Source organism: Delphinapterus leucas, chromosome 2 (genome assembly GCF_059928025.1).
Source record: "Delphinapterus leucas isolate spDelLeu-1000000601 "Yukka" chromosome 2, BTC_Dleu_Yukka2, whole genome shotgun sequence".
In the NCBI taxonomy this organism is placed as follows: domain Eukaryota; kingdom Metazoa; phylum Chordata; class Mammalia; order Artiodactyla; family Monodontidae; genus Delphinapterus; species Delphinapterus leucas.
Window position 1 is genome coordinate 148918623 of NC_143130.1, and position 19745 is coordinate 148938367.

Here is a 19745-nt window from a genome sequence, read left to right on the forward strand (position 1 = left end):
CTTCATCTAATTTTGTAGCTTTAAATATCGTTGATAGGCTGAAGACTCTCAAAATTAGAACTCCAGCCCTTTATATCACCTGTCTTTATATCCACCCTACTTGACATCTCCCTTGAATGTCTAATAGTCATCTGAGACTTAAGATGTTCCTAACAGACGTCTCGATTTTTCTTCCCAAACCTGTATTATCCCTAGTCTTCTCCACCTTTAAGATTAAAATCAAGAGAGACATCCTCCCTGCTAAGGTTTGTCTAACAGAAGTGATATGATTGAAAGTCAGACACAAAAAGGCAGTTATAATATGTTAAGTTTCTTTAATGGCAAAATATGTGGAAATTCAAAGAAGTGGTTATATAAAGCAGGAAATAACACAGCATTCTACCAGATAGAGGTATGTGTTTCCAGATTCCCCCGAGTTACCAATGGTGATGTGTAACTATGGATAAGTCACCTATATAAAATGAGGATTCTGCCATGTTTTAGAAGCTACTATTGCCTTTCTCCTGGGGAGAGAGAGATGTTAAATAGATTTCTGGCCCCTGACTCCTGCCTGATTTTTTCTGGAGTCTCTGGCTATAGACTGCCTTGCTTAACAGGTGCAAAGTAATTGGTGTAAAAAAGACTGAATGAAGTGAAGGTCATTTTCCCAAGAGCATCCTTCTGCAGGCCCAGGCAGGCTTGCTTGAAGTCCCCTCCTTTTTCCTTACTATTAAGCCTTCATTTCCATTTAGGAAGTATTACCCTTGTTATTTCCAAAATAGATTTTGCATCCATATACTTCTCTACATCTCCTCTACTTCCTTCCTAGTCCAACCCTCAAGAGTCTCTTATTTGGACCTTTGCAGTAGCCTCCTGACTGGCCTCCCTACTTGGACTCATATACCTATGATCCCTTCTCCATAGAGTAAGCAAAGTGATCTTTTAAAAATGCTAATCTGATCATCTCAGTCCCCTGCTTGAAAAGCCTCCATTGCTTCTTATAAAACCAAGATGTCTTAATTACTTATGTGTTCCTAAGGACTCACATGCTCTTGCCTCTCTCAGCATCTCTGATTTTGTCTCCTTTTCTCTTCCTCTTACTACTTTCCAGCCTCATTGAGCCTTCATTCTGTCACTTGAACAGGACAAGCTCATTCCTGTCTCAAAGCCATGGTCTAATTTAACTGACACATAAACTCCACAGATAGGGATGTTTATTAGTTAACCTTGTTCCAGCCCAGAATATGGTCTCAGATTATTTTTTGCTCCCTGCTACCATTGTGGGGTCATTTAAAGAATCACGGACTTTTCCATAATGTTTTATTTGCTCTGGATTTGTAAGATCCCTGAAGCTAAAATGGATAATCACTGGCCCTCAGGAAGGAGGATCCCTAAACCAATCCTCTGTGAGTGAATCACTGAAATACAGAAAAAAGTGTTAGAAATTTTGTCTACAATGACTGATGGCATCATTCATTTCAAATTTTTACTTTCGTGTGTATTTCATAATGTCTTAACACGTTAGTATAGTAATACATTTATATGATTTATAAATGCATATGTACATATATTGTGTATGTCCCAAACATTTCTTATGAGTCAACTAATCAAAAAATAAACAAAAAACCCAGTGACCCCTGGATTACATAATGCTAACAAAATTAAAATGTGGTTTTTTTTCCTATTAAGTACAATGTTGGTAAGCCAAGGGTTTCATTATTTTCCATGGGTGGTAAGTGATGTCAAGGCAAAAAGATGTTGGCAAAAGGGGGAAATATAAGAAATTAAGACTAGATATCTTATTCTTGGGACTTCCCTGGTGGTCCAGTGGGTAAGACTCTACGCTCCCAATACAGGGAGCCCGGGTTCAATCCCTGGGGGGAGAACTAGATCCTGCATGCATGCCACAGCTAAGAGTTTGCATGCCACAACTAAGAGTCTGCATGCCGCAACTAAGAAGTCCGCATGCCACAACTAAAGATCCCACATGCCACAACGAAGATCCCATGTGCCGCAACTAAGACCTGACACAGCCCCCCCCAAAAAAAGACTAGATACCTTATTCTTTAAGCCAAATTGAGTCTGCTAGAAGCAATATTCTTCCAATCATACATTCAGTATAAATTGGGTACCTATCGTAGTCATAAACATTTGGATTCCTAGTGGAAAAACCTTAATTATAATACAGTGGATCTTAAGCACAATCCAGAAACAGTATTAAAAGGACAACTTATCTAGCTAGCTAGCTAGCTATTTATTTAATGTATTTTAGACAACGGAACTTGACTGAAAAGATTTTCAAAGATCTGGCCTTAGGAATTAGCAGTGAGTATTATGTCAAATTAGCAGTGCTGAATATTAGAAGTAGAGATTTTCTGCTTTTTCTTGGAGAGAGCCAGTATTATAGAGGGAGGGAATTACGCTTTAATAAAAAAAAAAAGTGATTTGGCCACATCCAGATGAATTGTTATAGAATAGGAACCAGTAGTCAAGTTTCTTCTGGGTCTTGTTGATCTTCCAAGAAATAGACACTTTGGAAATCAAACTGGCATGTTTCCATTTGAGGATATGATAAAACAATGCCTGAGAAGGGGAATCCTAAAGCTTTTCTGAGTTAAACCGTGGTTTTACTTAGCACTGAAGTAGAAGTCGAGGAGGAAGTCCCTCCCAATTTTGTTTTTAACAACAACTCTTCGTGATCTTGATCTTGACTGTTTCTTCTCTGTTGTACAGATTGGGAAATTTGGGTTCCACTTCTGACTTTGCCATTATCTCTGCATGTTTAGTCAAACTGTTTCATCTGTAGCCCTTAAATTTCCTCTCCTGGAAAATAAGAAGGATTGGAATTTATTGGATGCTTAACCTGGGTTCCATGGATAGCTTTAGGGAACCTTTAATTCATGTGAATTTTGTATGTAAATTTTTCTGGGAATAATTTCCTTAGCTTTAAGCACTTTCTCCAATTTATCTATTACATCAAAAAGATTAAAACTAGATCAGTTAAAATATAAAGTTATTTTCATTTCCTAATTAGATATCAGAATCCTAGCTTATGCTCAGTATACATTTTTTTTTATGAACAGCATTTGTGACCATAAAATGCTGAGAAAGCATTCTGTGCTACTACGATTTATTATATTGGCAGGTACCACTTACTGATGGTACTGTATTTCCTACCTCTTTTTAAAAGTCGGATCTTGAGGCAGTGATGACAAGTAAATGAGTCAGGTTACTAACATGTATGTTAAAGAGTCTAGAAAATGAAAAGAGTACATCATCATTTGGCGCTCTGCTCCTTAGCCTTTTATTTCCTTAGCTTTTTTTTTTTTTTTTTTTTTTAATTTCCTTAGCTTTTTAAAACCAGTGTGTCTCACATGACTCTGCCAGTGTGTGTCCCAGCGCTGCTCTGTGTCAGCTGGTCACTATTTATGGCCTGCTCATTTCAGGCTCATGTTTGGGCCCCCGGTAACCTCTGTTTAGGCCGCTGCTTCTTAGGGTCCATTGCATTCGTTAGCAAAGGCTCATCCTTAGGTTTGAGGCAAACTCTGGTCAGTTGTTCCCTCTGGGAAGTTAAGACTGCACCTCTTAGACTTTTTTGCCAGACTTTCATGTTGTACTTGGTCCTATGCTGGGGTGTGAACTGTGGCCCTCTTTTCCTCTGTTACAGGTGAATTCGGAAGGCAAAGCCAGTCCTCTGTCACTCCTTCAAATGGCCTCTCCAAGTGGCTTCTGTGCCTTGGTTCGCTTGCCCAAGCTGATCTGTGGAGGAAGGGCACTACCAAAAACGTTACTGGACATTTTGGCAGATGGCACAATTTTAAAAGTTGGAGTAGGATGCTCAGAAGATGCCAGCAAGCTTCTGCAAGATTATGGCCTCGTTGTTAAGGGGTGCCTGGACCTCAGATACCTAGCCATGAGGCAGAGGTATGGTTTGTATGAATACTGGAACTCCTGTAGCTGGGGGGCAAATATTTTAGCAAGAGTTGTAGATTACTGAGACTCAGTAATGAAGCCTCTAAAATTCTTTAGAAGCTTAGAGGCTTCTGAGATGCATATTGAATTTGTGAGGAAATATTCCAACTTCTGGGAAAACTTTAGTTACCTAGAATTGGTCTTTTTAGATGAAACATTAATAAGGTGTCTCTATAAGCTACAGGCTGTAAACTGATGGGCTCCTTGGGCAAATTAGAGTTGCAGATTTTTTGTTTTTTTTGTCCTGCATGATATTTTGGGGAGATTTTAGTTTAAATTCAGAAGATTTAATGTAAAAACCTGTATTCCTGGCTTCTCTTGAAAAATTAGGTCATTTGACTACACTAGGTCAGTAGTTCTAGACGGCAGCAGCTGGCTGGAAGCACCATCCTCTTAGATGAACATGCTTTGTTCAATTTGCCAGAATCCCCACCCCTTCCAGCTGTCACACCCAGCTCATCCTGATCAACATTTGAATGTGCAGACCCTGCTTTCGGCCCAGAATGATGGTAGACCTAATGCTTTACTGAGAGGAAGAGATTTTCCTTTCCTTTGGAATTCTATTCCTATGGAAATTCTACCCTGTTTAAGGAAGCTGCAGTTACCTTCTCATGTATATATGCAGGTCCTCATTTTAATAGTGTGGACTGAAACAGCCTCTCTCCCTGCCTTTCTCCCTGCCACTGACATTGAAGGGTTGGAGGATTTGATAAACTAAGAGAAGGCCTGATTAAAATCTATGCTTATCATAATTTTTTGGTAGTAAATGAAATTTTAGTTTAGTAGTTTGGCTTGTGTAAATGAAACTCTTATAAAAAAAAGAAAAAGAAACTCTTATAAATGAAGTATCCATTTTTTTCCAAGTAATACATTGAAATATTTACTGTAAAATTGTTTTAGTTCTGTAAAAGTATTTGGAGTGTAGCAGCCAAAGCTGCCTTTCGTCAGGCCCTCCTTCCTTTGGTGCTGCCTCCCTAGAGCTGCCTGCTGTTACTCTGCTATTAGAGGCCATGTGTATAGTGGCCAGGAGTTGACTCCAGAGCAGGCTGTGTGGGTGGGAGTCCCAGTCTTCCTCTTACCAGCTACGTGACCTTTGGCAAGTTACTAAGCCTCACTGTTCCTCAGTTCCCTCATCTGAAAAGTAGAAATAATAATGTTCCCATCTCATAGGATCGGTGTGAGGATTAAACGAGTTAAACTACGTAAAGAACTTAGAAATGGTGTTTGACATATAGAGAGTGCTGTGTAAATTTCAACTATTACTGTCCATCATCACCATCGTCATCACCACCACCTATAGCACCACCATGATCTGATTGGTTTGTCCTTCCAGAGCTCTTTCTATCCATTTACAGTCCTCTCTATGAGTATATAGAAATTAGAAGTGCCCTTACTTATCTGGCTAAATGCAGAATGGCCAAGTGTCAAAATTTGGCCAAAGCTGAATATGACCATGAACTTCTCTAGAAATAAGAATGAAGCATTTATCAGGCTTCTTCATTTTTAATGAAATCTTATTAAAATTTTAAAGATTCTTATTTTATTATTGGATACTTTAGAAGTAAAATTAAAATTTTTTGACATATAGTAGAAGAAATTTGACATTATAGTGCAAGAATTATATTCAGCTTTTAGCCATAGGCTGCTCCTGGTGTTTGCTGTAAGTAGTTACTTTCATTTGACTTTGGAGAGGAGCACAGATTTTCTTGGTAATGCTGTTCTCTTTTCTTCGTACTCTCTATATTTTTATTATATGTTAGCAGAAGATAGTTTATTATTGAGATTATTGTATATGATTTTGGAACTTTTCCTAGCGAAACTTTGAAGTAGCAAAGGTGGCATCTTGTTTTTAATCCATCCTCGAAAAATGTGAAACCTTCCCAAATAGGACGTTTAAAAAAAGACTAATGGGGCTTCCCTGGTGGCGCAGTGGTCAAGAATCCTCCTGCCAATGCAGGGGACACGGGTTCGAGCCCTGGTCCGGGAAGATCCCACATGCCGTGGAACAACTGAGTCCATGTGCCACAACTACTGAAGCCCACGCACCTAGAGTCCGTGCTCCACAACAGGAGAAGCCACTGCAATGAGAAGCCCGCGCACTGCAAAGAAGAGTAACCCCCACTCCCCGCAACTAGAGAAAGCCCGTGCACAGCAATGAACACCCAGTGCAGCCAAAAATAAATAAATAAATAAATAAATAAAAGACTAATGACCCAAATGGAATTAAGTAACGAAAAACTAAGTGCTGTCTTTCAATGAGGGTAATGATTTCAAGGATTATGGAATACCCAGGCTTGATAAATTGCACAGCTGTTACAAAGAATGTAATAAGTACATTTGTGCTTACTGTCAGGGAAGGAGGTCCCTGATACATTAAGTGATAGAGCAAGTTGCAGAATAAAAAACAAAACAAATACCAAGAAACTATATCTGCTCCTCCGTCTAGCCATCTGTTTTTTTGTTTGTCTGTAAAAAAGGTCTGGAGGGGCCACAATATACTCATAAGGGTCATTCTTCCTGAGGAGTGGAAGTGGGGGTGGAGGGCTTTCACTTTTCACCCATTACTCTTCTCTGTTGTCTGAATTTTTAACAATAAACATTCATTGCTATTGTAATTACTAATATAAAGGAAAGCATAAAAAGATTTTAAAAATTTTAAATAAAAGGAAAGACGTTTGTCTCCCCCAAATTCTTAATTTCCATTAATTGAACCACTACCTTACATATTTTACCTAAGTGTGTCTGGACCTTTTTTTTTAACTTTTTAGTCAGTGCTGCCTTTTGGGGGTGATGAAATCCATCAAGTTACTGCTTGTTTTTGTAACGAAGGACTTCCTTTTCTTCATCATTATAATGATTTCATTTTCCACAGTACCTGAGGGAATCGTGCATGTTGTAACAGTAACACTGATGTGAACCTCCACCTCCAAGCTTCCTCCTCTAAAACCTCTTGTCTCTCACTTGGTAACCAGCAAGTCAGCTCCACTTTTGTAGACTGGTGTGTTCTTAATTTTACATTAGCCCTTGTTTGGACTCTCCAATCCTTGGGTAAATTAATTTTTTTCACCACTCTGCAGCTATTTGAATCAGAAAGTGTTTGAAGAGCAGAAGATTATTTGATTTTATTGTACCTTCGCGCCCTCAATGAAAGTAGCCTTATCATACTTTTCAAATTTGAAAAGTAATACACAAACAGTAGCCAATTCAAATATAAAGAATGTAGGACTTCCCTGGTGGTGTAGTGGTTAAGAACCCTCCTGCCGATGTAGGGGACATGGGTTCGAGCCCTGGTCCAGGAAGATCCCACATGAAACTAACAACTAAGCCCGTGCGCCACAACTACTGAGCCTGTGCTCTAAAGCCGGTGAGCCACAACTATTGAGCCCATGTGCCACAACTGGTGAGCCCGCATGCCTAGAGCCCATGCTCCGCAATAAGAGAAACCACTGCAATGAGAAGCCTGCGCACCACAACGAAGAGTAGCCCCCACTTGCTGCAACTAGAGAAAGCCTGCGCGCAGCAACGAAGACCCAGCACAGCCAAAAAAAAAAAAAAATATATATATATAAAAAAAAATAAAGATTTATGATCACCCCAAACCCCACACCCAGAGATAACATCACTAACATTTGATTAATATCCTTCTAGTTAACTCTTTATGCTTCCCCTCTCTCACATACCTAGAATCACATACACACGTTTATTGTGTAGTGTATATATATATATAAATATAAAGAGTTCATATGATGTTTTCTTTCATAATCTCTTGTTACTTAACTAATACATCATGGACATCTTTTCACGTCAATATAGATCTACATCCTTATTTTTAATAGCGACGTGGAATTTAATTGCATGGATATTTAACCAGTCTTCTATTGAGGATGTCAGGTTGTTTCCAGTTCTTTGCTACTATAAACAGTGCTGTAATGAAGATTGTTTTATGTACATTTGTGTTAGGATAAATTACTAGAAGTGGAATTATTGGATCACAGAATTTTCATGTTCAAAATTTTGATAGCTATTTACTGACAAACTGTTTTTCATAAAGGTTATACAAATGTTCAGTGCACAAATTTTAGATTAGATGGTGATTCTTCATGTTCCACCAATACTAGATATAGTTATTTTTTAAAAATCTTTGTAATCTGATAGATTTTTAAATTGTATATACTTTTTATTTGGTTTGATGTAGTGAAATTATGTGTCATTTGTTTATTGGCCATTTGTATACCTTTTTTGATTTGCCTGTTCTTGTCCTTTCCCATTTTTGACACATGATTTTATTTATTTCTTGTAGAAACAATTTGCTTTCTAATGGGCTTAGCCTGAAATCACTCGCTGAGACTGTTTTGAACTTTCCCCTTGACAAGTCCCTTCTGCTTCGCTGCAGCAACTGGGATGCTGAGAATCTTACTGAGGACCAGGTACTTCTTATCAGAGTAGTTGAAGAGTGGAAGAGTCATTGCTTGTGAAATATAATTATTTAAAAAATTCTAATCCTCAAAGATGATATGTGTTGGGCAGAAATGCCTTAAAATAGCCTCATTGATGATACCCAAGAAAAATGCTCTATAATAATGTAGATGCTACTTAGATAAAAGGGTAAGAGTCCCCATTCTATTTTTTTGGAGCATTTACTATATGCCAGGCATTTCAGAAAATGTAATTTTTTTTGTCATGAATACAAATACATAACTTAAAACACCAAAGTGTTATAAGACTTATTATAAGAAACAGCCAGCTGGGCTTCCCTGGTGGCGCAGTGGTTGAGAGTCCGCCTGCCGATGCAGGGGACGCGGGTTCATGCCCCGGTCCCACATGCCGCGGAGCGACTGGGCCCGTGAGCCATGGCCGCTGAGCCTGCGCGTCCGGAGCCTGTGCTCCGCAACGGGAGGGGCCACAATAGTGAGAGGCCCGTGTACCGCAGAAAAAAAAAAAAGAAACAGCCAGTAGTTCCCTGCCTTCCTCCCCCATTCCTAATTACTCTTCCTTCTTTTCAGAGGCAACTGATTTCATTTCTTTCTGGCAATTACCATTATCTTTTAAAATTACATGCATATAGTACTCTTTCTTATTTTACATATTATCTTTTGACTTCTTGCTGTGGAAGACATGATTTAGTATAGTACTCTTGCAATTCCTGTATCCCCAGACAGATACTTGTTCCCTTCCCCATGCTCCCAATAGAGGTAAATCATCATTTTTATCAGGTTAATATCTACTTATATTGATATTATTTATAGCTGCTCCACATAGCAAACTGACTAAAGTAAATGTTTTTTCCTTGTACAACTTTTTGTTTTCCCAGGAGTAGTCATTTATATTTTTGTTTGCTTAGTTTTCTATATACCTGTTAACTGTTTCAACCCCAGACTGTAACAGAACTATGTAGCGATCTCCTTTCTGCTGCTTCAGACACAGTCAGGTAACTTACTCATTTCATTTTCCCTTGGAGCTAGCCCTGCTAGAGCTCTGTCATCCTGCTTCTTGCAGGACTGGTTGCACTCCAGCCCTGCTGCGCAACTCTCATCCTGAAATTTGCATTTACCGTCAACCTGGGAATTCCCTTCACCTCTCTTCTATAGTAGATCCTCTGTTTTAAAAATATCATGTCTTTTTACTTTCTTAATTTGGTGGAGTACATTCAAAATAGCTTCTTGAGGAAAGGAGCATGGGGAGTTAATTTATGACACCATGCATGTCTGTAAAGATATTAGTTTCCCTCTCTATTAACTGATAGTTCGGCTGAGGGATAGCATTTTACGGTGGAACTCATTTTCCTTCAGAACTTTGAAGGCAATGCTCCTTGTAGCTTCCAGTGTTGATGTTGAGTATGTGACTTGTTTTTCTTTCTGGAAAATCTCTTTATTCTTAGTTTTTAAAATTCATGGTGATAGTGAGGGCCATTTTTCCTTATAGTTTTACAATTCAGTGGACCCTTTCGGTCTGTAAGCTCATGTCTTTCAGTTCAGGGAATTATTCTCATACTCTTTCTTGGAAAATTTCCCTCTTTTTTGTTTCTAGATTCTATATTGAATCCCTTGAATTGATCCTCTAATTTTCTTAGTAAAATATTTTATCTTTGATTTGCCATCTCTCTATATTTTTTTTACCTTCTGGGAAATGTCCTCAAGTTTATCTTTCAGTATTCCAATCAACTTTTAATTTCCTATCATATTAAGTCATAAGAGCTCCTGGTCTTTTCTCAGTATTCACTTTTAAAATAACTTTGCATTTTTTGTTTAATGGATATCATAGCTTCTGTTATCTTAGAGTATTGAAGATTTCTGAAGTTTTCTTCTCTTTCCTGCATTGCCTCTTTTTACTCTGAATTTCTAATTTAAATGTTTGATTTGGTCTTTGTCTTCCACGTTAAAGATTTTTCTAAAATGTTTAGATCCTTAGCTATCCATTTTTGTTTACAAAGGAGACATTAAAGCGCCAGTTGAATCTATCAATTAATGAATGAGTAAATAAAATATGGTATAGCCATACAATGGAATATTATTCAGCAATAAAAAGCTACAACATGGATGAGTCTTGAAAACATTGCGCTAAGTGAAAGAAGCTAGTCACAAAAGATCCCATATTGTATGATTCCATTTATATGAAATATTCAGAACAGGCAAATCTATAGAGACAAAAAATAAATTAGTGGCTGCCTAGGACTAGAAGAAGTGGGAGATGACTGGTAAAGGATATAAGTTTTCTTACTGGGCTGCTGAAAATGTTCTAAAATTGACTGTGATAAAGGTTGCATAATTCTGTAAATAATTCTAAAAATTCTAAATAAAATTCTGAAATTTCTGAATCCTGCAACATCTGTAAAAGACATCTTTGAGACTGTTGGAGACATTAGAATACAACTGTTAAAGTTCTTGGGTGTGATAATGGTGTTGTGATTATGTAGGAGAGTGTCCTTGTTCTTAGAAGATACACACTAAAGTATTTAGGGATGAAGTAAATATCATAATAGCTGCAACTTAATTTTGAAAAGTGTTCATCCCCCCCCCCAAAAAAAAGTATTTGTGTAGTGTATGTATTGTATTATAAAGAGATAAAGCAAATGTTGACAATTGTGAATGTCAATTATCATTCTTTTAACTTTTCCTTAGTTTTGAAATCTTTCAAATAAAACATTGGGAAGAAAAAGTTAATTGCTACCAAATTTGAAACCAAATTTGTGATCCATATTATTGTGAGAATTCAGAATTTCCAAAGACTCTTATTCATTCTTCATTTAAAAATTCTTGTTTTTCTAATTATAAACATAATGCTTAATGAGATTTTGTAAAATACAGAAAATAATATTTAAATTTGACATTTAAAAAAATGGAATGAGGGCTTCCCTGGTGGCGCAGTGGTTGAGAGTCCGCCTGCCGATGCAGGGGACACGGGTTCGTGCCCCGGTCCGGGAGGATCCCACATGCCGCGGAGTGGCTGGGCCCATGAGCCATGGCTGCTGAGCCTGCGCGTCCGGAGCCTGTGCTCCGCAACGGGAGAGGCCACAGCAGTGAGAGGCCCGCGTACCGGTAAAAAAAAAAAAAAGAAAAATGGAATGAGAGCACAGAGCATATGGCCAGGTATTTTTGACTAGCGAGTTTTATTATCAGTAACTATTAATATAAATTAAAGTCAAATGTCAGTAACTGTAAGTCTTTTCTCTCAGGCCACTCAGTTTCTCCAGACATGAATCTCCTACTCTTCTGCCCAAGAGGTATCAGCCCCACAGCCTATATTCTGGTAGCTGAGTGGGAGAGAAGGTGATGGTAGTCTTATCATTTAATATGTAGATTTTCCCATAATCCCCCTTTTTCCTGGTGACACTTTGCCCCCAACCTCTGCCATGCCTGGTATTACCAGGTCCAGATCCTCTGTGATTTAGCCACTATATGACTTAAACTTGTCAAAACCCAAACTCTGCACACCGAGTAAAACAAAGCAGAAATATGAGTTTATTGCAACAGTTTTGACCTGCAAGCTGGGAAACTCAAGGCCATGGGAGCAATGAGTTTCAAGTAGCTCACAGACTAAAGGGTTTTCATTGCGTAAATGTGGAAGATTTTTGGCTTTTTCAGCTGATTGTTTGCCTAGTGGTCTTCTTCCTTATTTGGATCAGGATAGCTGAGACAGGGGAATAAGGAAGTCTAAAGATGGCATGAACAGACTCAGTGTTTGGAGATTGACTGACATCCTCTGCTGATTTCTGAGGAGAGCTGTAAATTCCTGCAAGTTATGTTAAATAAAGTTTCATTTTCTTTAATGCGCCTGCATTGGCCACCTCCATTTTGTCTCTGACATAAGTGACTCCATTTTAGTTTTGGTTCTACAAACTTTTCCTCTTTTCAGTCAGGGAAGGAGTAATTGCCTGTCCCTATGCCGTAAGAGAGGAGATCTGGGGTTGTAAGTGTTATTTACAGAGACTGTCACCTGATCCTCCTGTTTTCACCTTGTATCATTTGTATCATTGCTTTTATAGATACCTGGTGCCTCGCATTCTTTATACTTTGCCATTCTTTGTGGCTCAGATTAATTTGATATTTGGATTTTTTGCTTACTACCCCCTACAGGCCTAGGTTTCAACCTTCTCTTGTTTGCTTAGTTTGTTACCATTTGTTTGTTCATCCTTCTAAAACATTGTGTTGTGGGGTTTTTTTTGTTTTTTTTTTGGACCGCACCACATGGCATGCAGCAATCCCAGTTCCCGACCAGGGGGAACCCACGCACCCTGCAGTGGAAGCGCAGTCTTAACAACCAGACCGCCAGGGAAATCCCCCAAAACATTGTTAATGGAAAGAGTTAGCAATAGTTAGTATCTTGGGATTAATATTATCCTGTGAGAGAGCTCTGGGAATCAAGTTATCTGATTTGTTTTTTCTAAAGCTATTTCAGATTTGCTGCGACCCTGAGTAAGTTACTTCTTTGTGCCTTGGTAGGTTCATTCCTTCCTTTCTTTTAACAGTTTTATTGAAATATAATTTACATACAATAAAATGCACCCATTTAAAGTATACAAGTCAGGGACTTCCCTGGCGGTCCAGTGGTTAGGACTCTGCCCTTCCACTGCTGGGGGCCCGGGTTCGATCCCTGGTTGGGGAACTAAGATCCTGCAAGCCATGCAATGCGGCCAAAAAAAAAAAAAACAGTATACAATCAATGGATTTTAGTATATTTACAGAGTTGTGTAACCATCACCACAATCTAGTTTTAGAACATTTTCATCACCCCAAAAGAAACCCCATACCCATTAGCAGTCACTTCCCATCTCACCTCCCCAACACCCCAGCCTTCGGCAACCGCTAATCTACTTTCTGTCTCTATAAATTTGCCTGTTCTGGACATTTCATATAAATGGAATCATACAGTATGTGGTTTTTTTGGATTGGCTTCTTCACTTACCATGTTTTTGTGGTTCATCCATGTTGTAGCATCTATTGGTACTTCATTTCTTTTTTATTGCTAAATAATGCTTCATTGTATGGATAGACCACATTTTGTTTATTCGTTTAATCAATTGGTGGAGATTTGGGTTGCTTTCATTTTTTTAGCTGTTATGAATAAGCCACTCTGAATATCTGTGTATAAGTTTTTATGTGGACATACATTTTCAGTTCTCTTGGGTAAATACCTAGGATGGAATTGCTGAGTCATATGGTAACTTTATGTTTAACTCTTTGAGGAACTGCCCAACTATTTTCCAAAGCAACCATACCATTTTATAGTCCCAGCAGCAATATATGAAGGTTCCAATCTTCCATAACCTTACCAACATTTATTATTATTCATCTTTTTGATTAGCGCAATCCTAGTAGGTGTGAAGTGGTATTTCGTTGTGGTTTTGATTTATATTTCCCTAGTGACCAATGATGCTGAGCATCTTTCATGTGCTTATTGGCTATTGGTATATCTTCTTTGGAGAAATGTCTGTTCAGATCCTTTGCTCACATTTTAATTGTGTTGTTTGTCTTTAAATTGTTGAATTTTAAGAGACGTGTGTGTGTGTGTGCGTGTGTGTGCGCGCGCGTGCGTGCGTGTATTCTTTATGTATTCTGGATACTAATCCCTTATCAGATATATAATTTATAAATATTTTCTCCCATTTTCTGCAGATTGTCTTTTCACTTAGTTGATGGGATCATTTAAAGCATGAAAGCTTTTAATCATGATGAGGTCCAGTTATCTATTTTTTCTTTTATTTCTTTTTTCTTGTGGTGTCATATCTAAGAAATCATTGCCTAACCCAAGGTCATGAACATGTACTCCTCTGTTTTCTTTTTTTTTAAAATAAATTTATTTACTTATTTATTTTTGGCTGTGTTGGGTCTTTGTTGCTATGCATGGGCTTTTTCTAGTTGTGGCGAGCGGGGGCTACTGTTCGTTGTGGTGTGCGGGCTTCTCATTGCAGTGACTTCTCTTGTGCGGAGCATTGACTCTAGGTGTGCGGGCTTCAGCAGTTGTGGCTCGCAGGCTCTAGAGCGCAGGCTCAGTACGGTTAGTTGCTTAGTTGCTCTGCGGCATGTAGTATCTTCCCGGACCAGGGCTCGAACCCGTGTCTCCTGCATTGGCAGGCAGATTCTTAACCACTGTGCCACCAGGGAAGTCCCTCCTATGTTTTCTTCTAAGAGTCTTATGTTTTGGCTCTTACACTTAGGTTCATAATCCACTTTGAGTTAATTTGTGTGTGTGGTGTGAAGTAGGAGTCCAACTTTATCTTTTTGCATGGGGACATCCAGTTGTTCCAGCATCATTTGTTGAAAAGTGCCTTGGATTCCTTATCATTTGGAAATAATTTGTTAAAAATCATTCTGAACTCTTCACGTTCAAGCACCCTCTTTTCCTGTGGGAGACAACTTGCTGACAGAGATGTAGATGGTTGGGTCTAGATGGAGAATTTTACCCAAACCTTATTTTTCTATTCTTTTTTTCTATTATTCTAAAAGCACACAAAAAAATCCATACTAATAGTGTTATTTACCAGGCTTGATTATTAAAGGTGAATTAAAGGAATTTTAAAGTCCTCACATGCTTTGTTGGGAAGAGCTATTAATTATAGTTTTGACAACTTTTATTTATGACCAGCTTGCCTGTGCCTAGTTGCTTGGGTGAATGACTTACTATTAATAAATACATAAATTCCAGAAGTGGGCCCTTGTGACTTTTGATTTGAGGTCCATGTTTGAAACTGTTTTCCTTGTTTTACACATTGTATTAATATGTGCAGCAGTTTGTTTCTGATCAATAGTCACACAGGCCTCTTAATGAATCTTGGTTTCAGTTTTCTAGATGATGACAGTTTCCAAAGTGAAGTTGTCAGACCTGTGGTAACTACCCTACCCCAAACTTGAGAAAAATCTGTCCAGCAGGTTTGGTAGCAGATAGGAAGAAACTTCACTGATTTATATAGATTAGGAATTTTGAGCACATACAGTAGGTCATTATTTTAGCTATGTTAGTTAAAAACATAGAGAACGTGAGGATTCATTATACTATTTGATTTGTTTTTGTATCATTTGAATTGTTTTGTAATTAGAAGGTTTTAAGGAGTACATGGTGCCTGGGTTACTGTACATCTTGAATTGGAACCTAAAAGTTGTCTGTGTCTTGGCGATTGATTTTGAAGTTGCTCTCTCTGGTTTGCCTTCCGGATTCCACTGATCTCTGACTTTTCTCTTCAGGTAATTTATGCCGCCAGGGATGCCCAGATTTCAGTGGCTCTCTTTCTCCATCTTCTTGGATACCCTTTCTCTAGGAATTCAACTCTAGAAGAAAATGATGACTTCATTGGCTGGAGAAAAGTCTTGGAGAAATGTCAGGATGTGGTAGATATCCCATTCCGAAGCAAAGGAATTAGCAGATTGGGAGAGGAGGTTAACGGGGAAGCAACAGAATCTCAGCAGAAGCCAAGAAATAAGAAGTCGAAGACCGATGGAATGATGCCAGGCAACCACCAAGGGAGAGACCCCAGAAAGCATAAAAGAAAGCCCCTTGGAGTGGGCTATTCTGCCAGGTAACTGAGTTGTTCCATGTCTGGTAGAGTCCAAGGCCCAGCTTCCAGCAAAAGGCATGATGCCTTACCTTGGCTCTGGGGAGAAGGCTAGTGCGGTAAGGTGGCAGAGGCTCTCCAAGGATTAATTCTATTTTTCCTTTCCTTCAAGGACACTTGGAGCTATCCTTTGATTTATTTGTATATTTTTTCCTTTTGCCCTTCTTCTACTTTTTTATTTGTGGGCAGTTGGAGTGAAAAGGAGGAGAGCTTAACCTAGCTTTGTCACTGACCTTGATGTGACCTTAGACCTGTACTTTTCCATTTATAAGTGAGGGCTTAATTATTATTCCTTGCTTGCTTCAGGATAGCTGTGAAGGTAAAATGAAGTGCCTCATACTTTTCAGGAGACATGCATCATCTAATCTCTTATTCATTTGGCATTTGATTATTTGGAATGGCGTCCAGTCCTAAGCCGATGTTAATTCTCTAGCCAATGGGAATTTTCCTGTACAGCTTATGCCTCTACTGCAGAAGGATGACTAATAAGTACTTTGGAGTGGAAGTTTGGTCCCTATAGCAAAGTGCCTTTAGGAATTGTGTGATTAAATTGAAGCAACTATTGCATATGAGCCGGAAATAAATCCACGTGGCACCCATTACTTTAGCTTGAAGTTCTTTCATTTTAATTTACTTTGTTAATCCAATGATTACTCTACAGGGAAGTTTTCCTGGTGTTCTGTCCCTGCGTGCTTTCATGATAGAACTATGTAAACACTACCCAACTCTCTCTCTAATGTTCCAGCCTATAAATATAAAAACTAATAGTATAAACTGATTCATTTTAATTTCTCTTTCCTAGCCCAGTGCAGATGGAGGAATAAACATGATTTCTTGCCTTTTTTTTTTTTCCCCAAAAAGGTAATGTTTGACCCTAGTGTTGAATAGTTTGGGTCACTCAATATAGGAAGGCAACTGGTACCTTGATCAATAGTTAGCTCCCAGTTTTAGATTTCTCTCTCCCTTCCCCACAGAAAATCACCCCTCTATGATAACTGCTTTCTCCACGCCCCTGACGGACAGCCCCTCTGCACTTGTGATCGAAGAAAAGCTCAGTGGTACCTGGACAAAGGCATTGGAGGTTTGAGATTCAACTGTCATATTAGATTTATAATTAGGTGCATGCAGGCACTGACCGGAGTGGGCATGAGATAAGGCAGAGGGATGGGATGGATAGAAGGCAGAGAGACCTAGAGACACGTGGGATGGGGCTATTCAGAACCCAGAAACGGTGATCTCTGCCAGGATACAGCAGAGAGCAACTGAGGTGGTGCTTCTTCCTTGTGGGAGAGGTGGGCAGTCATACACTAACACTGCTTCTTTCCTCTAAGAGCTGGTGAGTGAAGAGCCTTTTGTGGTCAAGCTACAGTTTGAACCTGCAGGGAGACCTGAATCCCCGGGAGACTACTACTTGATGGTTAAAGAAAACCTGTGTGTAGTGTGTGGCAAGAAAGACTCATACATTCGGTGAGTGTGGGCTGGGCTGCCCTATTGGAATTTGCCCTTCAAGCCACACGCAGAGCCCTTGGCGGGCTTGACTCAGTCTGCCTACTTTGGCTGGGAGACTTGTCCCCAGGGGGCATCCCAGTGTCCTCAAGAGCTTCAGCACTCTGCCTGGCCTTGCTGTAGTGGCTTCTGCCCCTCCTGAGCCAGTTCTTCGTTTCCGGAATGAAACACTCTTCTCGATAACAGTTTGCCATGAAGAGAGTCATTCCCTTTGCTCATGAAGGAATGGAGACCTTCCTTCCTTATCTCTCTGTGTCCTCATGATTCTCCCTTGAGTGGCTCACAAGCTTTGTGACCCTTGATATATGGGTATCCAGACGACCCGAAGGCACAGTCCGGAATAGTCTGAGAAGATTATGCTGCGTCAAGGTCCCCAGGCAGTGAAGGTGAAGTTACCACTGGTCCTGGGTGCCCAGAACCCTGGCTTTCTCCCTGGCTTCTGTGTAGCAACTCGCTTGCCTCCTTTCTCCGCTTGCAAAGTATGACAAATGGTTGTTGCTGCCAAGAGGTTTCCCTGAGAGCTTAGTTCTCCTTAGACAATAATGATGGACTTCGATGAACCAGGGAAACAATTTTAGAGTAAGGGGTTCTTCAGGTGAAGGAAATGGGCTTTTACAGGTCACAAGGCTTCCAAAGTTTCAGGAGTAGCAGTTACCTGCTGTGTGCTTTGAGACAGTTGTTTTCCAGATGTTGAAGGCCATTAGAATTTCTTTTCATTTTTCGGATGATACTTTTCCTTCTGGGAGCACAGCCTTCCCAAAGGTTGTTATTAGCTTCTCCCTGCCCCTGGCCTGCCAGAGGAGTCTGACCGCCGGTGGCCTGCACTCACTTCAAGGAGAGGAGAACCCAAGGCCCGTGGGTAGGTGGGCCAAGAGTGGAATAGGTGGTATGGCCTTCATGTCACCTCTGCTGGGCTGTGGGACCCAAGCTCCTCAGGTGTGTTTAGGCCCAGATCAGAACGCTAGTAGCCTGCCTGCCTGCCTGCCTGCCGACTCCGTGTATGTTCCGTGTCGTGTGCTAATGAGCGTTGCCTTCTGTTTGGCCTCTTTAGGAAGAACGTGATTCCGCATGAGTACCGGAAGCACTTTCCCATCGAGATGAAGGACCACAACTCCCACGATGTGCTGCTGCTCTGCACCTCCTGCCACGCCATCTCCAACTACTATGACAGCCACTTGAAGCAGCAGCTGGCCAGGGAGTTCCAGGCCCCCACTGGCTCTGAGGAAGGCTTGCGCCTGCTGGAAGATCCTGAGCGCCGGCAGGTGCGTTCTGGGGCCAGGGCCCTGCTCAACGCAGAGGGCCTGCCTGCGCACCGAAAGGAGGAGCTGCTGCAGGCGCTCAGAGAGTTTTACCATACAGACACGGTCACGGAGGAGATGCTTCAGGAGGCTGCCAGCCTGGAGACCAGGTACGATCTACAGTCCTGCTCAGAGGGCATTGAGGACTAGTCCAGTGACCTAACCCCGACTACTCAGTGAGAATGCTTGCCAGGGAGGGAGCAGTGGTCGTCCAGGTGCAGTGCGCAGCCTCGTGCTTACCCCGTTGAGTCTCTGTGGCTTAAGATACCATGCGGGTGGGATAGAGCAATCTGTTTGCTAATTTACTTTCCACAGGAGACTTGCCTTCTATCCTTGACCCTTCGAGGTCATATACTTATGTCCAGCCATTTTCATGCTTAGCAGCAGAGTTCAGAGGCACCGGAGCTGTACCTTATACATTCTCTGCAGAAATAAATCCTCAGGTCAGCTCATAAGAGGAAAATAAGAGTCGAAAAATATCCTCCAGGGCTTCCCTGTTGGCGCAGTGGTTGGGAATCTGCCTGCCAGTGCAGGGAACACGGGTTCGAGCCCTGGTCTGGGAAGATCCCACATGCCGCGGAGCAACTAGGCCCGTGAGCCACAACTACTGAGCCTGCGCGTCTGGAGCCTGTGCTCTGCAACGGGAGAGGCCGCGGCAGCGAGAGGCCCGCGCACCGCGATGAAGAGTGGCCCCTGCTCGCTGCAACTAGAGAAAGCCCAGGAACAGAAATGAAGACCCAACACAGCCAAAAATAAATAAATAAAAATTTAAAAATATATATCCTCCAGTCTCTGGAGTTGCCTGTGAAGTACAATGTGTGTGGCTCTGCCTCTCTTCCCTTATCTAGGTCTGTGGGAATTGAGACAAATGGATTCATGTTTCTTGTCTCACCTGTACTCCGGGGTGTTGGCCTACTGAATGGGATGTTGGCCAGAATTGCTGT

At 40.5% G+C, this 19745-nt stretch overlaps 1 protein-coding gene across 1 annotated transcript in view; it reads left to right on the forward strand.

Moving 5' to 3' along the window:
* Nucleotides 1-19745, forward strand: part of EXD2 (exonuclease 3'-5' domain containing 2) — a 64400-nt gene that overhangs the window by 35523 nt on the left and 9132 nt on the right. The window contains exons 3-8 of the mRNA XM_022570275.3: nucleotides 3647-3903; nucleotides 8252-8378; nucleotides 15630-15961; nucleotides 16972-17078; nucleotides 17329-17464; nucleotides 18555-18911. Coding sequence (XP_022425983.1) covers nucleotides 3647-3903; nucleotides 8252-8378; nucleotides 15630-15961; nucleotides 16972-17078; nucleotides 17329-17464; nucleotides 18555-18911 — 1316 coding nt within the window. The remainder of the gene's footprint in view (nucleotides 1-3646; nucleotides 3904-8251; nucleotides 8379-15629; nucleotides 15962-16971; nucleotides 17079-17328; nucleotides 17465-18554; nucleotides 18912-19745) is intronic.